At 43.2% G+C, this 27,695-nt stretch overlaps 1 protein-coding gene across 6 annotated transcripts in view; it reads left to right on the top strand.

Annotated features, from left to right (window-relative positions):
* STAT3 (signal transducer and activator of transcription 3) overlaps positions 1–27,695 on the top strand; it is a 68,805-nt gene that overhangs the window by 30,300 nt on the left and 10,810 nt on the right. For 4 of the 6 annotated variants that reach the window (XM_029927475.1, XM_029927477.1, XM_029927471.1 and 1 more), the window contains 13 exons: positions 6,605–6,733; positions 8,022–8,166; positions 9,211–9,309; positions 15,890–15,985; positions 16,172–16,253; positions 16,469–16,563; positions 16,742–16,893; positions 19,453–19,611; positions 19,741–19,833; positions 20,679–20,738; positions 25,443–25,472; positions 25,572–25,665; positions 25,779–25,826. In XM_029927475.1, coding sequence (XP_029783335.1) covers positions 6,606–6,733; positions 8,022–8,166; positions 9,211–9,309; positions 15,890–15,985; positions 16,172–16,253; positions 16,469–16,563; positions 16,742–16,893; positions 19,453–19,611; positions 19,741–19,833; positions 20,679–20,738; positions 25,443–25,472; positions 25,572–25,665; positions 25,779–25,826 — 1,281 coding nt within the window. In that variant the 5' untranslated portion in view covers position 6,605. Of the gene's footprint in view, positions 1–6,582; positions 6,734–8,021; positions 8,167–9,210; positions 9,310–15,889; positions 15,986–16,171; positions 16,254–16,468; positions 16,564–16,741; positions 16,894–19,452; positions 19,612–19,740; positions 19,834–20,678; positions 20,739–25,442; positions 25,473–25,571; positions 25,666–25,778; positions 25,827–27,695 lie in introns of those variants that run through there. The other 2 variants (XM_029927472.1, XM_029927473.1) reach the window with 1 other exon arrangement.

Below are 27,695 nucleotides of genomic sequence, written 5' to 3'. Positions count from 1 at the left end.
TGTCTTAAGATTTATTGTTTTTTTTTTTAATTTTTAAGTCATCTCTAGCCCAACCTGGGGCTCGAATTTACAACCCCGAGATCAAGAGTTGCATGCTCCACTGACTAAGTGAGCTAGGTACCCCTTATGTTTTAGTTAATTAATTAACTTTTAAAGTAGGCTTCTTTTCCAGCATGGAGCCCAATGCAGGGCTTGAACTCATGATCCTGAGATCAAGAGTTGGATGTTTAACCCACTGAGCCACCTAGGCACCCCACCTCTAATGTTTTAAAAGAGATAAAATATATACACACTCTGAGATAGGTTAAAAAGTATTACATGAACATGTCAATTGTGGTTCTGGAGAGTGGGATGGTAGGATATGGGTGATTTTATCTTTCTTTTTTTTAAGTTTTTTTTTTTAGTGTTTATTTATTTATTTTTGAGAAGGGGTGGCAAGTGAGAGGGAGAGGGAGAGAAAATCCCAAGAATCCCAAGCAGGCTCTGCACTGTCAGCGTGGAGCCCAACACAGGGCTTGAACTCACGAAGCATGAGATGATGACCTGAACCCAAACCCTGGAGTTGGATGCTTAACCAACGGAGCCTCAGGTGCCCCTGGGTGATTTATCTTTTGGATTTCTATTTTACTTTGTACGTTGGTTGCCTTAGTCATTGGCCTTTCCTGATAGCAAAGAGGGTCTTTGAATAGGCAGCCGATAAAACATGGCTGGGCTCTATTTATAACATAGGTATTTCGAACGTAGAGTGTGGCTAATACCCAGAGGAGAGTCTTGTGACACATTGCAAGGTGGAACAGAAATTACCTTTAGCTCACTTTCTGTTTTGGATTATTGTACGCCCCTGAGTTTTGCCTCTCTCCTCACTTTGGCCCCTCACTCCACTGCTCCTGTCATAAATCCACTGGTGCATGGATGTGAACTGCAAATCTGAATTTAAAATCAAGTTTTATAAAGTGTGTAGTGAATCCTTTTTGTAAGCAGTCCTGATTTGTGTTTCTCAACACATCTCTTGGTTTCCTTAGAGTGCAGCCTATAAATGAGAACTGTGACTTTGGATAAACCTTTTAGTGATCTTTACAGTAACAAGTTCCTCATTAGACAATAGCTGTTTGCTTTATGACGTGTTGGTAAGTTATCCCCAGGGGGTTGAGAAATTCCTGTTTTGAAAAGTCCGGAAAGTCTTTGGTGACTTGCTGTTTCATTTTTATTTTTCTTTTCTCTAAAGTTGTAGAGAACAGGATCACAGAGACATTCCCCTCCTGTGCTGGCATCTCCTGTCTGCTACCCTAAACTTAGCCCTTACACCTTGAGAGAACAGAGCCCGACGCCATGCCCTAAGCCAGCCCCTGTGTGGAATGAACTTCCTTCTCTCCTGTGCACCCAGAACGATACTTGGCATTTTCTTGGCATTTTCTGTGTCCTGCAGTTCAGTGAAAGCAGTTCTTAAATCACAGGCTTCGCCTTGCTCTGCAGATAAGAAATACTTCAGTTCGACCTCAAGTGGAGTTCTTTGGATTGATTTGTAATTTGAAAAACCAGAACTGAAATTGTGAAATAAAGTAGGCTCTTGTAAGACTTTTTCCAGTAAAACAGTTGCCACAAGCTAGTTGGCAATGGTTTGCATAGACTATCTGGCTAGTGATCTCTTAAGGATATGCAGTTCTTATAAAGAGCATGTGGCCAATTGCGTTGTGGCTGCTGTTAATGAAATACAGTTTGTAGCTAAGCAGCCTGTAAGGAGACCAGCACTATTTGACTCTTTGCCCATGTTCCCCTTGAAAACACTACCTGCTCTTGGCATAAATTTATATTGATTAAAAAAAAGAGAGAGAGCTATTACGATATTACCCAGAGTGATTAGACTAAGAAGTAGAACATAACGTCAGTCATTTTTGCTTGTATTTTATGGGAAAAAACTAGTAACTTGGTTTCTGATTTAAGAAATGACATAATTATTGTACTGCTTAGCTATATCCCATTTGTGTTGTCTCCCCATGAAAACCAAACCTCACCAACAAAAACCCCTCTGCGTTGGGGACTAGAAATGAATTAGACAATTTTTAAGAACTTGCAATTTTTTAATGGTTTGAAAATGCAAATATTCCCGTGGGACCTCAGCATTCCTCTGTAACTGAGCAGGGGTCATGGGGAGTTGCTTCATGGCTCTAACGTGGAATATCAGGAAGATCATGTCGGCTTTACATTTGTATCCAAGATAAGCAGTTAAATATATTAGTCTATCTTTTTGTTAATTTAGAACACTAGACTCTCTCATAAAAAGTAGGTGTCTAGGGGTCCTTGGATGGCTCAGTCTGTAGAGCCAGCAACTCTTGATCTCAGGGTTGGGAGTTCAAGCCTCACATTGGGATAGAGTGTACTTAAAAAAAAAATAGTAGGTATCTATTCCTTTAAGTCCTTTATTAGGAAAACTACAACCTTTTGGTTACATAAGAGCAATAGTATCCAATAAAAACAATGCGAGTCACATGTGTAATGTTAAATTTTCTAGTGGCCACGTTAGAAGTAGAAAGATTTAGTGAAATTAATTTTAATAATTTCTTGAACCCAATACGTCGAAGAGGATATCATTTCAACATTAATGAGCTGTTTTAATTCTTTTTTTTTGTACTAAGTCTTCAAAATTCACTGTATATTTCACACATACAGTATATCTCAGTTTGAACCAGCCACATCATGAGTGTTCAGTAGCCCCACGTGGCTAGTGGCTACCATATTGAATTATGTAAATCTAGAGCTTCAGCACATTTGTATGCCGTAGACTCTACATAAAATGACATGTTATACAGATTTCTGCACAAGTCACATCCTGAAAAACCTAAGGCAGATCTTGCTACTTTTAGCCCTGAGGCAGATTTTAACTCGGCCCTAGTGTGAATATTGTAAGAGAGTCCAGAAGGCCTTTGATTTCCTATTGAGGGCAATACATGCCATGGTTGTAATGCCTCAGCTCCCCCTTCATACCAACCAGTGTTTAGTATACATGTACCACTTCCCAAAGCAGCATCTGTCCCATGGCAGGTTGGTCTTGGGGGTGGCAAGGAGAGAGGCAACCACAAAGGCCCAGGAGATTGTTTGGGAGGTTCCTAAGAGGATGGAAGATGTTGTATAAAAAAAAAAAAAAAATTCCCAAGCACCCAGGACACTTACTTTCTTTTTCTTTTATAGTTTATTGTCAAGTTGGTTTCCATGTAACACCTAGTGCTCATTCCGAAAGTGCCCTCCTCCATGCCCATCACCCCCCTTCCCCCCACCCCTTCCCCTCAGCCCTCAGTTTGTTCTCAGTATTCAAGGTCTCACATGGTTTGCCTCCCTCCCTCCCGCTCCCCAATTATTTTTTCTCCCTCTTCCCCTCCCCCATGATCCTCTGCTAAGTTTCTCCTGTTAGACTTATGAGTGGAAACATATGGTATCTGTCCTTTTCTGCCTGACTTATTTCACTTAGCATGACACCCTTGAGTTCCATCCACATTGCCATGAATGACCAAATTTCACTCTTTCTCATGGCCATGTAGTATTCCATTGTATAGATAAACCACATCTTCTTGATCCATTCATCAGTTGATGGACATTTAGGCTCTTTCCATGATTTGGCTATTGTTGACAGTGCCGCTATGAACATTGGGATACATGCGCCCCTATGCATCAGCACTCCTGTATCCCTTGGGTAAATCCTCAGCAGTGTTATTCCTGGGGCATAGGGGAGTTCTATTGTTAATTTTTTGAGGAACCTCCACACTGTTTTCCAGGGCAGCTGTACCAGTTTACATTCCCACCAGCAGTGTAGGAAGGTGCCCGTTTCTCCACATCCTCACCAGCATCTATAGTCTCCCAGGACACTTACTTAATTCCTCTGTAATGTTGTTGGAAAATTGAATTTTTTTATGGAAACATATTGGTCTGATTGGGGCAAATACCTCTTGTTGACATTCTCATCTCTTTGCTTTATTGAACTTTTTCATCAGTGGAATTTAAGCCCTTGGTGCATGGGGAGGGAAATAACCTCAGATCTGTGCTGTGAGTGTAAAGTACACGCCGGATTTAGAGAACTCAGTACCAAAGGAAGAATGTAAAGTATATCATTAATTTTTATGCAATTACATGTTAAAATGATAACATTTTCTGTCTGTATATCTATACGTATATATATATATACTACACATTTTAAGTGTTTTTAATTTCATTATTTATTATTATTTTTTAAGTAAGCTCTGTGCCCAATGTGAGGCTTGAACTCACAAGCCTGAGATCAAGAGTTTCATGCTCTCGTGGGGCACCTGGGTGGCTCAGTTGGTTAAGCATCCAACTTCGACTCCGGTCATGATCTCACAGTTCACAAGTTTGAGCCCCCTCTTGGGCTCTGTGCTGACAACTCAGAGCCTGGAACCTGCTTCAAATTCAGTGTCTCCTTCTCTCTTTGCCCCTCCCCCACTCATGCTCTGTCGGTCTCTCAAAAATAAATAAACATAAAAAAAAAGAGTTTGATGCTTTGCCAAGTGAGCCAGCCAGGCACCCCATTTTTAGATACATTGAGTGAGATAAAACATATCATTAAAATTAATTTACTTGTGGGTCACCTGAGTGGCTCTGTCGGTTAAGCGTCCAACTTTGGCTCAGATCATGATCTCATGATTTGTGAGTTTGAATCCCGTGTTTGCATTCTGTGCTGACAGCTTGGAGCTTGGAGCCTGCTTTTGATTCTGTGTCTTCCCCTTTCTTTGCCCTCCCCCCACTTGCACACACACTCTCTCTCAAAAATAAATATCAAAACAAATTTAAAAAATTAATTCACTTGCTTTAGTTTTTTAATATGGCTGTTCGAAAATTCAAGGTGCTGTATGTGGCTTGCATTACGTCTCTTTCGGATGGTGCTGCCTTAGATTGTTCATTATTCAGTATAAGAGACGCCGGGGAAGGTCCTGACTGTGTGCTTGAGAGCTTGACAGTTGATGGCCCCTTTGGGATCCTGCACCCTGGCAGGAGCAGGGGAGGGTGATTCTGTGTGTGTTCTGGCAAAAGAAGGAAGGAGACCTGCAGCACGGGCCTCTCGGCTTCTGTACGAAAGCCTGATCCTGAACCACTTAGCTACCATTATACTTGCTGCCTTGAAAACAGAAGACCTGTTGATTTTGTTACCAGCTTACTCCACAAATTGTATGATTTTTAAAATTATTTGTTTATATTTATTTTTGAGAGAGAGAATATGAGTGAGTGGGTGAGGTGTAGAGAGAGAGAGAGAGAGACAGGATCCAAAGTGGGCTCTGCACTAATAGCAGAGAGCCCGATGCAGGGGTTCAAACTCACAAACCACGAGATCATGATCTGAGCCGAAGTTGGATGCTTAACCAACTGGACCACCCAGGCACCCCCCGACTCCGTAATTTTTATGAAAGGAGTAGCTACAAGGGTGGCTTCTTCGTGCCTCCTCTGAGAAATAAATAAAGAGCTCTGGATAAATGTGCATGCTTGTATGCCTTCAGTCTTTCATGAAATGTTCTCACAATGCCAGAGAACTCAGTATGCTTTGATCTCTACATATATCACTCTTCAGCTATTACTCATAGTCATTTATACAGCTTCTTAAGACTGCTTGGTTGGTATTGATATCTCCATGGGGTGCCTGAGTGGCTTAGTCAGTTGAGTGTCCAACTCTTGATTTTGGCTCAGGTCATGATCTGATGGTTGTGAGATAGAGCCCTTGTCAGGCTAGGCATGGAGCCTGCTTAAGATTCTTTCACTCTCCCTCTGCCCCAGTCCTAGCTTGTGTGCTCTCGCTCTCAAAAAAAAAAAAAAAAAAAAGATGTTTCCATGACCCACGCTATTCAGAAAGAGGACTAAAAGTGATTAGCCAGGTTGGTTTCTCATACCTGAGCGTTTCCCTAGTGTATTCATGAGCTGGGGGACAAAACTTGTATGCCTGGTATTTAGCATCTCTTCTTTCTCATCCCAGAATGAGGACTTCCAAAACAAAATTACTTTCCATTGAGTGGGAGAATCCCAGGCAAGTCCTTGCTTATACTTTTAAACCTGTCCTCTGTCCCCCCTGAGCCGCCACATCCCACACCTTGGTTTTAGTTTAGGTTTGGCGTATATTTCTTCCAGTTCACCCACTTAAAAGAGGTGGGGGGCGGGTGGAAAGGAAGGAGCTAATATCTGTTCGGCACCTGTTGTGTGTCAGGCACTGAGCTGGGTTTTTTAGAAATATCTCAACAACCATGAGAAGTAGAAATTATGATCTCTTCCTCCGATGTGGAAGTAGAAATCTGGAAGTTAAGTCATTTTCCAACTTCACATACTTCTGGTAGATAATGGATTCTGGAACTTGGCAGAGGCCATGCTGACACAGACATCCCAGTTTAGAAGAAGCCATGATGTGGTTCCAGAGTTAGAGACCGTGAATGTGTGTGTGTTTGCTGCACACTGCGAGAAACACGCAGGCTCCTTTCCAAGGCATCTGTTCTCCCTAAGCACAGACCCGATGCCTGTGTTGGGTTGATGGGGTGTTTCTGGACTATTGGCTCCCACTAGGGCTTGCGGTGACCATATGAACACTTTGGTTTACAGTCGGGACCCCTGATTCCTGCAGGATGGCCCAATGGAATCAGCTCCAGCAGCTCGACACTCGGTACCTGGAGCAGCTTCACCAGCTGTACAGTGACAGCTTCCCGATGGAGCTGCGGCAGTTTCTGGCCCCTTGGATCGAGAGTCAAGACTGGTAAGTCCTTCCTGAGAAACGCCCCAAATTGTCAGGGTTTGGTTTGAGTCAAGAGACATAACCTGTTGTAGCTTCACTCTGTGCTAAGTATTTCATCAAAAACCCTGTGGGCATAGGTGTTGGGGTGAAAGAGATCAGGAGATAAAGAGGTACTCTCAGTCTTGTCAAAACATTTTCTATATTAGAAGTGTGTGCGGGCACCTGTCTTTCGGCACGTTGAAGCCGTCTGCTTGGTGGTAGAGGTTTTGAAGGCTGATTTGGACCTCACTTACTTGGTGAGATCTTCTGTGTGGTCTGACACTCCAGGGATGTGCTACAAATAAATATTTTTTTTATCTCAGTGAAAGTTCTGTCATGTGTAGAGATTTGGGCCCATAATTCTTTTTATTTTTATTTTTTTTGTAGTTTATTGTCAAGTTGGTTTCCATATAACACCTAGTGCTCTTCCCCACACGTGCCCTCCTCCATGTCCATCATCATCCTTTCCCTTTCCCCCTCCCTCTTCAGGCCTCGGTTTGTTTTCAGTATTCAAGAGTCTCTCATAATTTGCCTCCCTCTCTCTCCCTAACTCTTTTTCCCCCTTCCCCTCCCCATGGTCCTCTGTTAAGTTTCTCCTGTTAGACTTATGAGTAAAACATATGGTATCTGTCCTTCTCCGCCTGACTTATTTCACTTAGCATGGCACCCTCCAGTTCCATCCACGTTGCCACGAATGTTAGGCCTATAATTCAGATTCCCCTTTAGTTAAAGGAAGAGACACCGATAAGAGAAATAGACTCTTCCATCGAGGAGATAATGCCGCAGAATTCCAATGACTATTTCTTCATTTTAATGTATTCAGATCCACCTATTAATTTTCATCTAATTCGGGCCTATGACCTAGTTTTTCTAGAGTGTGGCGAGGGGCCCAGGAGGTGATTCAGAGATGATGGAGAGAGGCCATGCCAGTCTGGGATTGCTTATTAGCTACTAATAATCTGACCACAGAGCTGACTGAGAATTTAAAAGCACAATGGCATCTCTGTCCACTTCACCCAAATATTTTTATAAGTATAGACTTTGACAGTGGTGACTGGTGTCTGGAGTAATTGATAATGATCATTGAATTCGTAATATTTCTTGTTGCCCAGCAAGGTGAGTCTAAGTGATGAGCGGATTAAAGCATCGGGTTTGCCTTGTTCTCTACCCTCCTCGATGGTGATATCTGTGCGTGTGTGTGTGGGTGCATGCGCGTGTGTGTGCGTGAATAGGTTTCAGAATCATTCTGTACCCTCCTTCCTTTTCCTAGGGCATATGCGGCCAGCAAAGAATCACATGCTACTTTGGTGTTTCATAATCTCTTGGGTGAGATTGACCAGCAGTACAGCCGTTTCCTACAGGAGTCGAATGTTCTCTATCAGCACAACCTGCGAAGAATCAAGCAGTTCCTTCAGGTGTGATGGGGCACTGACCCTGCAGAGTAGGGTGTTCGCTGTCTGTCCTGGAAGCATTTCTTTTCTCATTTGGTTAAGTAATGAGATCCCCACCCTTGAGCAGCGTTATCTGAAATCTACTTTTTTTGTCTGTTGAAGTCTCAATATGATTGTTCTGTTAATTATATTATGTTAGCATGTTAATAACATGATCAGTAACTAGCAGTTTCACAGAAGATGACTTATTTTTATTTTGTAATTTTTCTTTTTTTTTTAAGAAACTTAAAAAATTTTTTAAATTTTTTAATGTTTTATTTATTTTTCAGAGAGAGAGAGAGAGAGAGAGAGAGAGAGAGAGAGAGAACAGGGGAGGGTCAGACAGAGGGGGGATACACAGAATTGGAAGACAGGCTCCAGGCTTTGAGCTAGCTGTCAGCACAGAGCCCAACATGGGGCTTGAACCCATGAATTGTGAGATCATGACCTGAGCTGAAGTAGGAAGCTTAAGCAACTGAGCCACCCACGCACCACCCCTTCAAATGTTTATTTTTAAGAGAGAGAGAGAGCACAAGCAGGGGAGGGGCAGAGAGAGGCACACAGAATGTGAAAGCAGGCTCTAGGCTCTGAGATATCAGCACAGAGCCTGGTGCGGGGCTCAGACCCATGAACCGTGAGATCATGACCTGAGCCAAAGTCTGATGCTCCACCGACTGAGCCACCCAGGTGCCCCCATGACTTATTTTTAAATGTTAAATGTTTGGCCATAACTGGATACTCTTGGACAAAGTCTGTTGCCTCCATGTAAGACCAGGATAACATAGTGTGCAGAGACTCAGACTAACATGTCTTCAGTCACAGATGTGCAGCTCATTGTGATGATCTTTTTTCTATTCTCCCCTTCATCTCCCGCGGATGGCGGCCAGGCTCTTAGGCCCTCATTTTATTGTTTCATATAGTAGATGTAATGCTGTCATCAATCTATGAGGAAGGTAGCTTTAAGTTAGCAAAGGTGGGTCCGCATTTCCTTAGCCTGCTGCTACTTTTCATTCTCTTTCCCACTTACAGAGCAGATACCTGGAGAAGCCGATGGAGATTGCCCGAATCGTGGCCCGGTGCCTGTGGGAAGAGTCCCGCCTGCTCCAGACTGCAGCCACTGCAGCCCAGGTGAGCTGTGGGAAGAGACAAAGCACCACTGAAGACGTGCTTTCCTTCTGGCGTCCAAAGGCGTGCTTGCTCTTACCCAGTTGTTAGGGTGTGCACTGACCTCCACGGTACAAGTGGGTGTTTGGGTTTTTTTTTTTTTTTTATATATACAATGAAAAGAATTTATTTTTTTCTTGAGTGTGTAATGCACTCTCCTTTAAAAAAATTTTTTTGGGGTGCCTGGGTGGCTCAGTCGGTTGGGTCTCCGGCTTCAGCTCAGGTCAGATCTCACGTCCGTGGGTTCGAGCCCTGCGTCAGGCTCTGTGCTGACAGTTAGTTCAGAGCCTGGAGCCTGCTTGAGTTCTGTGTCTCCTTCTCTCTGCCCTTCCCCCTCTCACGCTCTGTCTCTCTCTGTATCAAAAATAAATAAAACATTTAAAAAAAATTTTTTTTGACATTACACAATGGTACAGGAAGAAAGTTTTACAAAAATCTGAAATGTCACTCCCTTTCTTTATTATCTCTTCCCAGGAAACCAACAGTGATAGTGTGGTATAATCGGTTTCGTACCTTCCTCCAGGCTCATATAAACGACAGAAAATACACGCACATATACACCATATTTAAGTGCCTCTTGCTTTTTATTTGCTTCATAATATTCTATGGTATAGATTTGCTGTAATTTATTCAATATTCTTTCTTTGATATTTGCTTCATTCTGGTTTTACCCCCCATTATAAACACTACTGCAGTGTCTCCCTAAACAACTTTATGTTTGTACTTTGATTTCTCAATGATAAATTTCCAGGCATGGAATTACTGGGTCAAAGGGTGTGTATATATATATATATATATATTCGTTTATAGATCTAGATTCCTTTCCCCAAAGTCTGTACCAGTTCATGTGTGCATGAGTGGGGTATGATAGGATACTGTTCTTGGGTGCCACCTTGGAGATTATTTGAGACTGAATCATTCAGGTTCATATGGTTCTTTTGTGGTAAAGTTTGAGAATGTCCTCACTAGAGCTAGAGATAACCATTATCTCAAGAGACAGAGATAACATGACACGAACTTCCATTGGGGCCAGTTCTGTGCCACTGGCCTCATCACGTATGTTGATATTGATAGGCACATCTATCTAGAACATCTAATGTATTATCTATCTAGAACATCTAGAATATCTTAACATATCTATAACATCCCATCTATTATGTGTGTATGTGTGTGTATATCCTACTGTGTTGTGCTAATTATCTGGACCCCCTGCTTTAGAGGAGGTTGTGGTCTGGGAGAAACAGAAAATCAAATGATTTTATAATGCAATAAAATACAAAATTAAAATATACTAAAAAAGAAGAAGGAAACTTAAATAGATCAATGACCATAAAAATATATTGAAAAATGCTTTTAAAAAAATGTACACTCCCTGTCCCACAAAAATAGCCACTAGTCTCGATGGTTTAGAAGTTTTGTTTTAAGAGACTTTCATGGTATAGGTTGTTCTGTTATCGTTCAAACTCTTCCAAGGTCTAGAAAGAAAAGAGATGTTTCCAGCGTATTTTATGAGGCTGGAATAATTTTAATATCAAAACCCAAAAAAGACAGTGTGAGTAAAGAAAACGGTTAGGATTTTGGTATCCTACTTAGGTACCAAGCATGGCTTACATTCTAGGAGTGCAAGGATGGCTCAACATTAGGAATTCTATTATTGGGATTCATTAAATTAGTAAGCTAAAGAAGAAACCCCTTATTTTTGTTAGACAACAAATTTAGTGTCCATTCTAGATAAAAAGTAAGAAAACTTCTTAACATGGTGAAGAGTATTTGTCAGAATTTTCTGAACACAATAAAGAATATGTGTCAGAAACCAAACAGAACAGTGTGTACATGAGGGAACACTAAAGTATTCTCCTTAAAAGCAGTTACAAGATCGAGGATGCCTCCCGCCATTAATATTTTTCTGAAGGATTCAGACAATACAGTAAAATAGAAAAAGGAATGAGGGCATAAATGTTGGAAAGCTAGAGACAAAATTGTCATTATTTTTATACGGGTAGGTCTTCCTACAAGATCCAAGGGAAATAATTTAAAAAAAGAAAGAAAGAAAAAAACCAACTACTATTGGAGAGGCACCTGGATGGCTCGGTCGGTTAAGTGTCTGACTCTTTTTTTCTTTTTAATGTTTTTTATTTCTTTTTGAGAGAGAGGCAGAGACCGCGTGAGCAAGGGAGGGTCAGAGAGAGAGGGAGACACAGAATCCAAAGCAGGCTCCAGGCTCTGAGCTGTCAGCACAGAGCCCGAGGCGGGGCTCGAACCCATGAACCATGAGATCATGACTTGAGCCAAAGTCGGATGCTTAACCAGCTGAGCCACCCGGCTCTTGATTTTGGCGCAGGTCATGATCCCACAGTTCCTAGGTTCAAGGCCTGCATCCACCAGCTCTACTGACAGGAGCCTGCTTTGGATTCTTTCTCCTTTCTCTCCCCCTTTCCTGCTCATACTCTTTCGGTCTCACTCTCAAAATAAGTAAGCAAAGGAAAAAAAAAAAAGCTATTGAAACTAACAAGAGTTTAGGAAGATGAATGCATTCAGGATAAAGATTTTAAGAACTTCATCTAGTTCTATTTATTTATTTATTTGTAATTTTTATTTTTCATTTTTGAGAGAGTGCAAGCAGGGGAGGGGCAGAGAGAGAGGGAGACGCAGAATCCGAAGCAGGCTCCAGGCTCTGAGCTGTCAGCACAGAGCCTGACGTGGGGCTCAAGCCCGTGAACTGTGAGATCATGACCTGAGCAGAAGTGGGATGCTCAACTGACTGAACCACCCGGGCACCCCACCATCGTAACCATTTTTTAAGTGTAGTAAAGTTCAGTAACATTATTGTGCAACCTGTCTTCAGAACTCTTTCCATCTTACAAAACTAGAATTCTATACCATTAAACAATAGCCCTCTTCATTGCCCTTTCATTCTAGTCACTGACAACCACCATTCTACTTTCTGTCTCTGAATTTGACTATTCTAGGGACCTTATAGAAGTGGAATCATAACACTGTTTCTATTATTGTGACTGGTTTATTTCACAGACGATAATTCCTTACGGTTCATCCTTGTTGTAACACATGTCAGAATTTCCTTCCTTTCAAAGACTGAATAATGCTCCACTGTATGTATACCCCATTTTGTTGATCCTTTTGTCTGTTGAGGGACACGTGAGTGGCATCCGCCTTTTGGCTCTTGTGAATAATGCTGTTATGAACATAAGTGTACCATGTTTTTCCCTCTTACGAGACAAAGGTGTAACAGGAACATAGAAGAAAGGACATTTAAGTCTAATAACTGAGGGAGTCAGGGAAGGTATCACAGAGAGAGATTGTGATTGAGCCAAGACTTAAGGCTGATTTACGTGTGTACCAGGCTGATGAGGAGAGAGCCCTCCAGGCAGAGAGAAGATCGTGTTCAGACAGGGAAAGCTTAACGCATGTATTCTTGGGAGGAGTGTGGAAAATTCAGCATCTGGTTAGATAAGGAAAGATCAGTAGTCAAGGGCCATATTGTGAACATCCCTTTAGTCATGCCCAACAACTGGGCTTTGGAAGAAGAGCAGTTAACCACAAGGGTCCTGGTGCCAGTCTGCCTGGGTTTAAGCTCTGCCACTTGATAAGGCACTGGGGGTATTCCTCTAACAGGGATGATTATAGTACCTACTTCATGGAACTAAATTAGTTCATGTCTGTAAAATGCTTACAACAATGTCTGACACATACATGCTTTCTGCTGCTGCTGTCACAATTGCTGTCACCATCATGATCACTGTCACCACTACTGTAAGAAATGGGAACCCACAGAAGAACTTTAAGCAGAAAACTGATGTGCTCAGATATGGGCCAGGGGGTAACTGATAAGACTCACTGTTCCAGACACTGGAGATAGGGAGGTTGTCTAGGCATCACTAGAGTTTTCTGCTGTGGACAGTCTTTATGTTTTCATCCTGTCCCATAAGATAAAAATATTCGATTTAAGCCAATTTGGGTAGAGGCTCCAACTTTATTTACCATGAGAGGTAGGTCCCCTAAGAATGTTCCCAATCTTGTAGATCAGGGGTTGGCAAACTAGGCCCGTGGCCCAAATCCAGCCTGCCATGCCTGATTTTGCAGACAAGATTTTTGGGGAACACAGACACACCCATTTATGTGTGCATTATCTGTAGTTGCCTTCATGCTGTGCTGAAAAGGCGGAGTATTCACAAGAGAGCCTGGAAGACCCACACAGCTGGACATATTTACCACCTGGCCTTTATAGAAGAAGTTGACAGCCCTTGATCTAGAACTACAAGTTGGATATTTGCAGCCTCAGCCCAGGCCTTACTGCTGTTTTCTCTGTGTACATCATCTGGCAAATTCTGAAGTGTCTTTTATGGGTAAGGCACCAGGAGGCAGGAAGACGAGTAGATGCGATCCCTGCTAAGCAGGGGGCTCTCAGTCTAGTTGGGATCGTAGTTACACAGATAGTCAGAGTGAGGAGAACACAGAGGAAGGTGTGAGTAATCTTCAGTAGTTGAATAAGGTTTTACAGGAGAGCAAACGTTTGCCCTGAGTTTGAAGGTGAAGAAGTTCAGGTGTGTTTGTGCCGAAGCACATGTCAGGCAGAGCAGACAGTGTGTGGGGAGGTAGAGTGTGAAAACCATGCTGTGTGTGGGGAAGAGTGGGTAGTTTGGGGTGACTGACAGGGAAGGAAGAAGGCTTAACTCGTTACCAGATTATGTGAAACGTCTGTCTGTGCTGGGTTGAGATGATAACACTTGAAAGCCGTGGGGACCCAATAGGGTTGTTTTTTTTTTTTTTTTAATGTTTATTTATTTTTGAGAGAGAGAGATAGAGCACAAGCAAGGGAGGGCCAGAGAGAGAGGGAGACACAGAATCTGAAGCAGGCTCCAGGCTCTGAGCTGTCAGCACAGAGCCCAACGCAGGGCTCGAACTCGCTAACCATGAGATCATGACCTGAGCTGAAGTCAGACGCTCAACAGACTGAGCCACCCAGGCGCCCCCCACCACCAGTAGTTTTCACAAAGGCACTAGAGGTGGGCTTCTGTGGGTGATAATCGATCACATCTATTCCCCTTTAAGGGCAAAAGCAATTTAAAAACAGATGTGGCAGTCGAACACAGACTAAAATATCCGCTGTACTGTTGGTCATCCCAAGCCTGGAAAACATAGTTTGGGCAGGCAGCCCTTAAAGATTTCTGACGCCTGCCCCTGTGTTAGATGTTGGGATGGGGAGACTGGGTTGGCAGAAGACCGCACCCATGTGGAGCGTCAGAGACCATAGACTCATACCCACGGGACCCTGAAGAGCTGTGCCTCTAGAACCACGTCTAGAGACCAGGCCCTCGCTCCTGCCCTGGGGGTGCCTCAGGAAGGCAGAGGTGGAGGAGAGAGGCACCGGCTAACATGCTGGGTTCTTCGAAGATCTGTGAGTACAGAGTGTTTCTCTTAATCTCACCGATCCGATGAGTCACTCCCTCTATGAGGAGAATAAATAGGGGCGGAGGTTGCCTTCCCTAAACTTCTCAGGGCAGTTTGCAGTCTCTGAGCTTGGCTGGGGACCGTGGGGAAGGGAGAAAAGGGGTCCCTCTAGAACTGGCATGCTTGGATCCCTTTTGAAGAATCCTAGTAGCAGTATAGAGAACAGACTCGAAGTCAGAGAGCTCAGTAGTGGGGGCTTGATGTGAGCCACTGTCACAAATCGAGATCTGTTTTCAAGATTACAGAACCTAGAGCCAGGAGAATTCGGTGACTCAGTGTGAAGTCTGTCTTTGAGAATTTCTGCTTTGGAAAATGAGATCTATAACGTCTTTCCTGGACTCTCAATTCTGTTCTGTTGACAGATTCCTAAGTCCTATGCCAGTACACGCTGTCTTGATCATTGCGGCTTTTATGTGGTCTTTTGTTTTTAGTTTTTAATTTATCCATCTTAAGTAATCTCTACACCCAACATGGGGCTCAAACTCATGCCCCTGCAATCAAGAGCTACTTGCTTCTCCGAGTGAGCCAACCGGGAGCCCCAGATTTTCTATGACTTTGACAAAATTGACCGTGTTTCATTCCATGGGCTCTCTGGCCTTTTCAGGGCACCAGCCTTCCCTTCTCCCCCGAGGTATTCTCTCTTCATGTAGCATTTCACCTCTGGCACTGAGGTTTTTTATTATCCCACGGAAATGTGTTGGGCACCACCTACACTAAATAAGCATCGAAGATCTGCTGTCATAATTGTTCTGAATTTTTAAGCATACTTTACCTAGACTGAGGTTTTTGAAGGTAGCGGCTGTGTCTTAGCTCAACGTGTGGTCTCCTAGGGTGACAGAGTGGCTGTTTAGTATGGCCTGGGGTAAAAAGGCAAGGACATGGGCAGAACTACGGGAAAGCCTCCTTGCCACCATGCTGATGGCGCCTGGCACACTGTCTCTGTTTCCCTTCCCCTCACAGCGGCAGCGGCACCTCAGCCAGACAGGAAGGGTTGTGGGTGGATGGAGACTGGACAGAGGTACTTTTCTCCCCATGTTTCCTGCATTCACACGGTGTTCACTCCCTTCTTTGGCAGCAAGGGGGCCAGGCCAACCACCCCACGGCCGCCGTGGTGACGGAGAAGCAGCAGATGCTGGAGCAGCACCTGCAAGATGTTCGGAAGCGAGTACAGGTGAAGCAAGTCGTGGGCAGGAAGCCTTTCCTTGGGGACATTGCCTGTGGGTCCTGCGTGTGTCTCTCTTGAGGTTTTGGCTTCATTTTAATTCTCAGAAACTTTCTTTTCCCTCTTGCCCGGGAAAATCTTTTTTTACCTCTATTTTTCTTTTTTGTTTTGTTTTGTTTTGTTTGCTTTCAACAGGACCTAGAGCAGAAAATGAAAGTGGTGGAGAATCTCCAGGATGACTTTGACTTCAACTATAAAACCCTCAAGAGTCAAGGAGGCAAGTGACTATTAGAGACGTTAAAATCTGCCGTAGAAAGTGAGTTACTTGAGTTTCAGGACTTCTGTGTCTGGCGTCCTGTTCAGACTTTGTGGCAGGGGCGGGGGCGGGCATGGCGCATGGGGAGGGGTTGCAGGGGAACCGATGCATCTGGGAGCCAGTTGTGAAGGGTGCCAGTATCCCGTCAGGTCAAGGAGGTTTTCCTTCATCCGCAGACATGCAGGATCTGAATGGAAACAACCAGTCAGTGACCAGGCAGAAGATGCAGCAGCTGGAGCAGATGCTCACGGCGCTGGACCAGATGCGCCGCGTAAGAGGGTGACACCCCCCCTTCTCCTCCAGTGTCCCCCCTCCCCCCACCTGTGCACTGCAGCCCCTGGCGGCAGAACTTGCCTGGTTTCTAGTAAGCTCCTTCTCTGGAAGTGACTAAATGTGGTTAGAGGCTGTCTGAGGAAATGTTTTGTGACTTTGTTTGGGTTTCCACCCAGAGCATTGTGAGTGAGTTGGCGGGGCTTTTGTCGGCGATGGAGTATGTGCAGAAAACGCTCACAGACGAGGAGCTGGCTGACTGGAAGAGGCGGCAACAGATTGCGTGCATTGGGGGCCCGCCCAACATCTGCCTAGACCGCCTAGAAAACTGGTAAGAGATGAAAGAGACATTTTTCCTTTCTTGAATTTATTTTCAAATGAGTTAACATACAGTGTAGTCTTGGCTTCAGGAGTAGAACCTAGTGATTCATCTCTTACATGTATTTATTGTATATGTATATATTACATATATTATTTAATAACTTAAAGCATTTGATGTAACTCTGTAGCACAGACTAAATTTGAATTTTAGTTGTTTTAGTAATCTAAAATGATACGTGCTCTTTATAAAGGAAGAATATTCAAATACAAAAAGATTAATAAAAAGAGGAAATGTCTTTTTTTTTTTTTTTTTTTGGAAATGTCTTTTAAAAACCAATGATTCAGAGGTACCTATAGCTAAAAATTCAGGGACCATCCCTCTGGATGTTTGTTATTGTACATATACGTAAAGATAGTCATCTATACAGTTTCACATCAATGGGATCTGAAGCAGGCTCCAGGCTCTGAGCTGTCAGCACAGAGCCCGATGCGGGGCTCGAACCCACGAACTGAGATCATGACCTGAGCCAAACTCAGACGCTTAATTGACTGAGTCACCAGGCACAGCACCCCCCTTTTAAAAAATTAATCTTTTTAAAAATTTATTAATTAAAAATTTTTTTAAGTTTATTTATTTATTTTGAGAGAGAAGAAAAGAGAAAATCCAAAGCAGGCTCTGTACCATCAGCATAGAGCCTGACATTGGACTTGATCTCACAGACTATGAGATCGTGACCTGGGCTGAAATCAAGAGTCAGACACTCAACCAACTGAGCCACCCAGGTGCCCCTTGGTAATCTTTTTCTTAGTGTTTGTTTATTTATTTTGACATGGGGGTGGGTTGCAGAGAGAGAAGTAGACAGCGAATCCCAAATAGGTTCTGGGCTGTCAGCACAGAGTGCAACACAGGACTCGATCTCCTGAACCCTAAGATCGTGGCCTGAGCCGAGATCAGGAGTCAGACTGAGCCACCCAGGCGCCCCAGTGGGATCCTTCTTTATCTGGTCTTTTGCTTTCATTCATGCAGCAGGTCTCAGTGAGTATCCTTGATACGCAAGGCCCAAGAATGAGCATGATGCACCAGCTTAAACTATGAGAAACTTGACTTGAACAGGAACCACCAGACACATAGAGCATGAAATTAGAAATTTAGGACAGCTCTATCTGAGCAAGCCTGTTTGTTCATATCCTCACTAACCTTGAGTTACATCAGTGTACTGAAAGCAGTTTTAAGTGCTTTCTGATCAGGGAACCAGAAAGCTTGAGTTCTAGAAATAGGAGAATGCAAGTGCCAGAGAGAGTCAGGGAGCCCAGAAATCCCAGCAGCTGCCCTGTTCCTTACTCTCCCCACCCCCAAAATCTTTTACTTTGTCTCTTTGAGGTCTTTTAGTCTATTAATCATGTAGTTCAACCCCTTCTCTCATGCAAGGAGACATCGAGGCCCACATGGTGAAGGGACCTGGCCAGGGTTGCACAGACAGTGAGTGTCAGAATGAGCCCAAATCTTCTTGGGCTGTGTAATTGTCCGCATTTCCCCAGGCACCGCATTTTGGTCCAAAGACAGGTCAGGAGGGGTGCCTGGGTGGCTTAGTCGGTTGAGCGTCCGGGTTCGGCTCAAGTCATGATCTCACAGTTTGTGGGTTCGAGCCCTGCGTCGGGCTCTGTGCTGACAGCTAGCTCAAAGCCTGGAGCCTGCTTCAGATTCTGTGTCTCCCTCTCTCTCTGACCCTCCCCTGCTCGCAATGTCTCTCTCTGTCTCTCAGAAATAAATTAAAAACATTAAGAAAAAACCAAAGACAAGTCAGGATCAAGACAGTGCCAAATTTCTTATTTCACGTTCTCCATTGCTGAGTTCTAATGCTTGTCACCTCCTGATGATAACTCTTGGGGGTCTCCTTTATGCCTGGCTCCCTCTTTGAAATGTTAAGTTTTAGGGGCACCTGGATGCTTCAGTTGGTTAAACTTTTGACTTTGGCTCAGGTTATGATCTCATGGTTCATAAGTTCAAAAATAAATAAAAACATTTAAAAATTTTTAAAAAATAAGAAATGTTAAAAACAAATTCCCTTTTTCTTATTTTTGTTTTATTTTTAAACATTTTTTAATGTTTATTTTTGAGAGAGAGAGAGAGAGAGAGAAAGAGTGCAAGCAGGGGAGGGGCAGAGAGACAGGGAGACACAGAATCCAAAGCAGGGTCCAGGCTCTGAGCTGTCAGCACAGAGCCTGACGCAGGGCTTGAACTCCCTAACCACGAAATCATGACCTGAGCTGAAGTCAGATGCTCAACAGACTGAGCTACCCAGGCGCCCCTGTCTTATGTTTTAGTAAGCTCTATGCCCAATGTGGGTCTTGAACTCAGGGCTCGACCCCCCCGCCTCACACTTTTTTTTATTTAATGCCACTAAACTATATACTTACAGATGATTTATATTATATATATTTTCCCACACTAAAAAAAATATCCCTTTCTTATTTTAGGGGACTGCCTGTTGGTGGGATCCCCTTCCCCTTCTCCAGCTCTCACTGGTGTGCCCTCAGGTAACTGGTAGCTTTCTTATTTAATTGGCAGGATAACCTCGTTAGCAGAATCTCAACTTCAGACCCGCCAACAAATTAAGAAACTGGAGGAATTGCAGCAAAAAGTGTCCTACAAAGGGGATCCCATTGTACAGCACCGGCCAATGCTGGAGGAGAGGATTGTGGAGCTATTTAGAAACTTAATGAAAAGGTAACTTAGAATTCTTTCTCTCACCCCCCCCTCCCCCACCCCCCACACCTCCTTCACTTTGGAGGCACAGGACAAAGACCCATTTCACCATGAAGCGTGTGGACTGCCGTCCTTCTCTGTGCCTTGCAGTGCCTTTGTGGTTGAGCGGCAGCCCTGCATGCCCATGCATCCCGACCGGCCCTTGGTCATCAAGACTGGCGTCCAGTTCACTACCAAAGTCAGGTGGGCCCTGTACTTCCTCTTTTGATAGATATTTTATTGAGAGACGCTCTCAGGATGAAAGAGAGTTGGTGGCCAGGGCCATTCTTTCCAGGCATCAGGGGCGATAGTATGGTGGGGATGGAATTTGTTGGCATAATATCAACTTGCTCTCTGATTCTTCTGTTGAAAACTAAGGAATGGTTACCCTTTTTGAGGTTACATGGCCATCTTCCTGTAACTTCAGGCCCACAGTCAGGCCGATGTGTCTCCTTCTGCCCTGCAAGAGGGGCAAGATAAGGCTGGGTATTTTCTGTTCTCTGAGCCTCCTTATCCCTGAGGATTTTAAGGGAAAGAGTAAGGCTTAGTGATCTAGAAGCTAAAAGGCCATAGAGCAGGTGGGTGGGGAGCATGGGGGGTAGGGTGTGACTTTCACACCCAAGTCAGAACAGGTACGTTGGGGTTTGCCCTTCTGTAGTGAAATTTCCCTCTTCAGAAGCTTGGTGGTTTCAGGTTTAATAGAAGGAATACCAGCTGCAGAGCACGTATTCCCATAATATTTCTCACGAAATGGCTTTTATTATCCTTTGGTGAATCTCTCACAACCTTGTCCAAGTGCGAAGTTCTTAGGCTTTCTTTCAGGACCGACCTCCTGACCTGAAGGGGTGATACACAACATTAGGTCAAAGATGGCACTAAGCAGCAGCAAGAGGAATTTGGGATTGTGCTTCGTTCACCTTTTAGAAATGAAGCGTTGTGAATTTTATATTCCTTCAAGGAGACAGTGCTGGGAGAGCCTACAGACTTGACTTTGAAACTGATTTTTTCCCCCTTTACTCAGAAACTTTTTCTCCCCTTTTTTGAAACAGATTGCTGGTCAAATTCCCTGAGTTAAATTATCAGCTTAAAATTAAAGTGTGCATTGACAAGTAAGTACTCTGTATCTTTGCTGTTTGTTTTTCCCTTTTTTCAAAAGAGAGAGAAATGAGAACTTTGACAGATATCATGTGAACCTAGAGACTGTCTCCATTCAAGGGTCTTCATTTTTTGATCAAAAGTTTTCAGAAGCCTTGTCCTGAACAAAACCACAAAGCTGGTGGTACAGATATGAGTTGCAATTGCTATTGTGACTGCGGGTCCCTTTTTTGTTTTTACTTATAAATGTAATTTATGCATATGGTATAAAACCCTGACTATGTGGGAAAAATTGATGGTTTTATTGTTCCGCACTTCACCACACAATGGAATACATCTTTCCTTTCCTTTTCTTTCTTTCTTTCTTTTTTTTTTTTTTTAATGTTTGCTTATTTTTGAAAGAGAGACAGAATGCGAGCCGGGGAAGGTCAGGGAGGAGACAGAATCCAAAGCTGGCTCTGGGTTCCAAGCTGTCAGCACAGAGCCTGACGTGGGGATCAAACCATCCCATGAACTGCGAGATCATGACCTGACCCAAAGTCAAAGGCTTAACCAACTGAGCCACCCAGGCACCCCTGGAGTACACAATTTTCAAAATTTGGCAATACCTTTCAGAAATTAAAATGCACATATACTTTGAAGAGGTTTGAAAAAGAAAAATGTATCCTTAATTTTTGGTGACATAATATTTATTTGGAAATTATCAAGAGAAGGAATTGGAAAATAATTACTGGAAATAAAGGACTTGAGGAAGGTGGTAGTCTTAATAAAAAATAAACAAAACTTAGTAACTTGAACCACATATTAGCATCATCTCACAATAAACAACAAAAGTAAAAAAATATGCTGTGATAAACATAACAGAAATGTGTGAGATCTATTTGAAGAAAATTATAAACTTTTATGAAAAGGGGATGTTGTAAGAAGTGATAAGACAAATCATATTCCTGGATTGCAGACTTTTATAATAAAGATAGTAATTACTCTCCGTTAACGTGGCACTGAGCAAAGTGCGAATAGAATTTTTTAAACCTTTGACTTGCTTTTCAAGTTGTATCTTAGAGGAGAAAAATAAGCAAAGATAGGTCTTTTTGGTTTTTGTAAAGGATGTATTTGGGGGCATCTGGGTGGCTTAATAGGTTGAGCATCAGACTCTTGGTTTTGGTTTAGGCCATGATCTCATAATTCATGAGATGGAGCCCGGCATAGAGCTTTGCACTGGGTGTGGAGCCTGCTTAGGATTCTCTCTCTCCCTCTCTCTGCCCTTTCTCTACTCATGCATGTGTGCACTCTCTTTCTCTCTCTCAAAATAAGTACATAAACTTAAAAAAGAACTCAAACATTTATAAACAAACAAATAATGAAAATAAAAAAGGATGTGTTAATTTATTTTTAATTATAAAAAATGTAACATAAATTATACCTTCTTAATTATTTTTAAGTGTATAGTGTTATGTAGATCACACTGCTGGGCAGCAGATCTCCAGAACTACTTCCTCTTGCAGCATGGAAACTTTACATCCATTGGACAACAAATCCCCATTTCCCTGGCAACCACCATTCCACTTTCAAAAACATTTTTTTTAATGAATAAAAATAATGAGAGTGGCGGGAGTGGGGGAAGCTGCCTTGCCAGATATTAAAATGTATCAGAGTTTCAGTTACTAAATGTGTGTGTTACTAGGGCAGAAATAAACTGATCATGGAAACAAAATCTCAAGCCCAGAAATAGACTTTCAATTTATTTTTTTATTTATTTAAAAATTTTTTTTTATAATTGATTTTTGAGAGACAGAGAGAGATAGTGCAAGCAGGGGAGGGGAAGGTCTGAGAGAGAGGGAGACACAGAATCTGAAGCAGGCTCCAGGCCCTGAGCTAGCTCAGCACAGAGCCTGACATGAGGCTTGAACCCACAAACCATGAGATCATGACCTGAGCCAAAGCCAGACGCTTAACCGACTGAGCCACCCAGATGCCCCTAGACTTCAAGTTTATATAAATAATTAACATATGTTGAAAATGAGATCTCAAATCAGTTAGTAAAGGATGGGTTATTCAGGAAGTAGATTTGGGACAACCTGATATGGGGGAGCGGGATTTGGATGAGAAATTAGAGTTTTACATTTTGATGTCTATCAGATGTGTTTATATGTTTCAACTAATGTATCTTAAAAGCATAGGTGAACGTATAACATGATGGTGCAATGGCAAAATGGTACAACTCTGGAAAAAGAGCTTGGCAGTTTCCTGCAAAGTTAAACACGCACCTAGCCTGTGAGCTTACCATCCTACTCTTCGGTTTAACCTAAGAGAATCGGAAGCGTATGTCCACACAAAGGGCTGTACATAAATGTCCATTCTAATGTTTGGTGAATAACCAAACAGCTTGTGGCACATCTAGAAGTTGTGTGCGCTAACCAATTACATCACTGTTGCTTCATAATTCGTGGGCTGTCTGTAAATGAAATATCCCTTCCTAACAAAGAGGAATGAACTGTTGATACCAGCCGCACATGAGAAATCTCTAAATAATTACACTGAGTGAAGGAAGCCAGACCAAGAAACAAAGAGTACATACTTTAATTTTCCATTCATATAGAATTCTAGAAGCACAAATGAACCTGTAGTGACTGAAAGCAGACCAGTGGTTGCCTGGGGACAAAGGTGGGGTGGAGTGCAGGAGGGGAAATGGATTACAGATGGGCTTGGGAGAACTTTGAGGATAATGGATATATGTTCATTACCTTGTTTGGGCTGATGGTTTCATAGGTGTGTGTAGGATATAGATGTCTGTCAGATCTTATCCAGATACATTTTTGATAGTGTACCTTAGGATCCATCAATTACCTATCAAAGCTGTAATATCAAAAAAGTTTTTTAAAAAAGGCTGTATAGGTTCAGCAGGAGGGAGAATTTCCTGGTAACAAGGACTGTTAAGTTTTAAACTGTGATATATGGGGGGGTGCCTGGGTGGCTCAGTCGGTTGCGTGTCCAACTTCGGCTCAGGTCATGATCTCACGGTCCATGGTTCAAGCCCCTCGTCGGGCTCTGTGCTGACAGCTCAGAGCCTGGAGCCTGCTTCACATTCTGTGTCTCCCTCTCTCTCTGCCCCTCCCCCGCTCCTACTCGCTCGCTCATGCTCTCTCTCTCTTCAAAAGTAAATAAACATTAAGAAAAGAAAATTTTTTAACTGTGATTTATGGAAAGATATCTTCTTTTTTTTTAATTTTTTTTAATGTTTTATTTATTTTTGATACAGAAGGAGACAGAGCATGAGAGGGAAAGGGTCAGAGAGAGAAGGAGACACAGAACCAGAAGCAGGCTCCAGGCTCTGAGCTACCTGTCAGCACAGAGCCCGACGCGGGGCTCAAACCCACGAATGTGAGATCTGACCTGAGCTAAAGTTGGAGGCTTAACCGACTGAGCCACCCAGGCGCCCCTGGAAAGATATCTTCTGAATGGTTTAAAATTTGACCATTTTTAATCTGTAAGCTGACACGAAATCCTCTATTTAACAAATAGTAGCTATATTCGTGAGTAAGTAGCAATGGAGAAGCACTTTAAAACAGTACTAAAATAATATGGGCACCTGGGTGCCTCAGTCAGTTGAAAGTCTGACTCATGGTCGTGGGATTCAGTCTCACATTGGGCTCCTCACAGAGTGTGGAACCTCAGGATTCTCTCTGTCTCTCTCTCTCCCCCAACTTACCCCCACCCCTCTCCCTCTTCCTCACTCACTCTCACTGTCTCTCAAACTATAAAAAACTTTAGAGGCGCCTGGGCATCTTAATCGGTTAAGTGTCCAGCTTCAGCTCGGGTCATGATCTCACAATTTGTGGGTTTGAGCCCCACGTCGGGCTCTGTGCAGACAGCTAGCTCAGAGCCTGGAGCCTGCTTCGGATTCTGTGTCTCCCTCTCTCTCTGACCCTCCCCTGCTCGCGCTGTCTCTCTCTGTCTCTCAAAAATAAATAAGAAACATAAAATTTTTTTAAACTTTAAAATGTACTAAAATAGTAAAAAAGGAAGAAAGGAAAATACCGAGAAATGTGACAATATAAAAACTGTATATTTATACACATAGAGCTGAAAGCAGACACGCTAGGAAGACTGTTTCCGGCTAATATGAAACGAGATGGTTTGAGTTGCAGGAAATTGTAAACCTTTACAGAAAACCCAGCGTAGCTTAAATAATAAGGAAATTTGCAGCCCAGTGTAACTGGAAATGCAAAGTTGAGGCAAGCTCCTGACGGTGAGACAGGTGACTCACTTATATTATCCAGGACCCAGAATCTTCCTGGTGCCTTCCCTGCCATCATAAGTGTCACCGGCTTTGTGAGGCTCCCTACTGAGTTGCAGTATAAATAAGGTCACGTGCTTCCTTGCTCATGTTCAGTCGAAGCTGTGGAAAATAAATCCAACCTGTGTTGTAATTCCTTCCTAGTCTGAGGCAACGTAGGTCACGTCCTTGCCCTGGACCACCGCGCTGCGGGGACAGGAAAGATCCCTGAGCAGACACAAGGGTCTCTTGGGAAGGGGAGATTGACGTTGGATAGGCTTGTACAGGGTTGAATTTCGCGTACAAAATGTAATTGAATCGTTTACAGAAATTCCCAGTAGAGCAGTGGTTTTTTCCAGCGGAGCACATTACAGATAGTCAAAGTAGACCTTTCGAAGACACGGGGCCAGTCTTACTAACACCAGTTTATATTCTTTAACAGAGACTCCGGGGATGTTGCGGCTCTCAGAGGGTGAGTTCAGCCTAGAGGCTTCCTTTTGATTTGTTTAATCTGACTTTGTCCTCTGGTTACTCAGTCGCCTATGTGGTCGGGTTTTCTCCCGTGATTCAGATCCCGGAAATTTAACATTCTGGGCACAAACACGAAAGTGATGAACATGGAAGAGTCCAACAACGGCAGCCTCTCTGCAGAATTCAAACACCTGGTATGCGGGAGAAGCCTGGGTCCCCTTCTCCAAGGGCACCTGGCGGAGGGAGAAGGGGGTGGGGCGGGGGCGGGGCCCTCAAGTGACCCAGGTGCTCTTGACTTTTCTTCCAGACCCTGAGAGAGCAAAGATGTGGTAATGGGGGCCGAGCCAATTGTGACGTAAGTTTCGTTCGTAAGTTTCGTTCGGGATGAAATCAACTGGGAGGGTTTTCTTTGATGGGGAGAGAGAAAGAGCCTTCTCACCGCCCTGAATTAGAGACACCAACCTGTGGTTAAGCTGTAGTCATCTGGAAAAGTCACCGTGTGTCAAAATGACCTGGTCAGAAGTCACATCTGCCATGGAGTTCTCTGGCTTGGAGCATTTTCTTGATTGTCCCGGGAGTTGGCTCATCTTTAAGGAGGAGTGGAAAGTCCCTGGCTCTCTTACCCACGCCCATTTAGTGGAAAAGATGCTTTCCACCTTGCCTGGGGCTTTCAGAATTCCCCTTCCAACTTCTGCCAGCTGAGGCCGCCCGGCTTCATTTTTGGTGACCTGATTTTCTCACTGAGGTGGGATACAAGGTTGTCATAAATCTGAGTTAAACATTTAAGAAAAAGAATAAAACCTGTTCCCCGTATTTCCCTTATTCCTTTCCTCCGTTTGATTTAGATTATGGGGTTCTCAGGGTCAAGAATGAACTTATAGGGGCGCCTGGGTGGCTCAGTGGTTAAGGCGCCAACTTTGGCCCAGGTCAGATCTCACGTTCGTGGGTTCAAGCCCTGCATCGGGCTCTGTGCTGACGGCTAGCTCAGAGCCTGGAGCCTGTTTCTGGTTCTGTGTCTCCTTCTCTCTCTGCCCCTCCCCCTCTCATGCTCTGTCTCTCTCTGTATCAAAAATAAATAAAACATTAAAAAAAAACACAAAACACCTTAAAAAAGAAACATATTTAAAAAAAAAAAAGAATGAACTTATAGAAAACAGGCAAATGTGACCAAAAACTAGTTTTCAATCTTTTGAAATAAAGATTGTGATAGCCAGTTCTTTTTCTGGTATTTGTGCCCTGACCATCCTTCCCTCTTCTCTAAAATGCAGTAGACCTTTAAAGGAAAAAAGTGCATTTATAATGCCTGAGTATGAAGACTAAAGTAGTCTATGTATGTAACAACATAGAAAAATGTATGTGGCATGTTTGTTTAGAAAAAGCAAGATACGGGGTGCCTGGCTGGTTCAGTCAGTAGAGCATGTGACTCTTGATCTCAAGGTTGTAAGTTCAAGCCCCACATTGGGCATAGAGCTTACTTTTAAAAAAAAAAGAAGAAAGAAAAAGCAAGATGCAAAATAATTTGAATAGAATATTAGTATATTTATTTAAAAAGTGTACTAAGCTGTTTTGGTCTATTCATACTTGCATTACAAAATTCTAAGTAGGGTGCCTGGTTGGCTCTGTCACTTAAGCTTCTGCTTCTTGATTTCGACTCAGGTCATGATCTCACGGTTTGTGGGGTTCTCAGTCTCTCTCTCTCTCAAAATAAATAAAGTTTATTTGATTTATTTTTTTAATGTTTTTGAGAAAGAGAGACTGTGTGTGTGTGTGTGTGTGTGTGTGTGTGTGCACGCACATGCACATGCATGCAAGCCGGGGAGGGGCAGAGAGAGAGGGAGACACAGAATCCAAAGCAGGTTCCAGGCTCTGAACTGTTAACACAGAACTCAACACGGGGCTGGAACTCATGAACCGGCAGATCATGACCCGAGCCCCGAAATTAGGTGCTTAACTGACTGAGCCACTCGGGCACCCCAATAAATAAACTTAAAAAACCCAACATTCCCGAGGAATATATACCAAGCAATGCCTATATATTTGTGCTACTGTTAGTATCCAAGACTATGCCATTTCTGTAATATTTGCATTTTCAAGTTTGTTTATTTATTTATTTATTTAAGTTTATTTGTTTATTTTGAGAGAGAGAGAGAGGGAAAATCCCAAGCAGGCTCTGTACTGTCGGTGCAGAGCCTGACACAGGGCTCGAACACATGAACTGTGACAT

This window comes from Suricata suricatta, chromosome 17 (assembly GCF_006229205.1).
Source record: "Suricata suricatta isolate VVHF042 chromosome 17, meerkat_22Aug2017_6uvM2_HiC, whole genome shotgun sequence".
In the NCBI taxonomy this organism is placed as follows: domain Eukaryota; kingdom Metazoa; phylum Chordata; class Mammalia; order Carnivora; family Herpestidae; genus Suricata; species Suricata suricatta.
The sequence above is the reverse complement of the archived record's forward strand: the minus strand, read 5'-3'. Positions and strand labels throughout refer to the sequence as shown.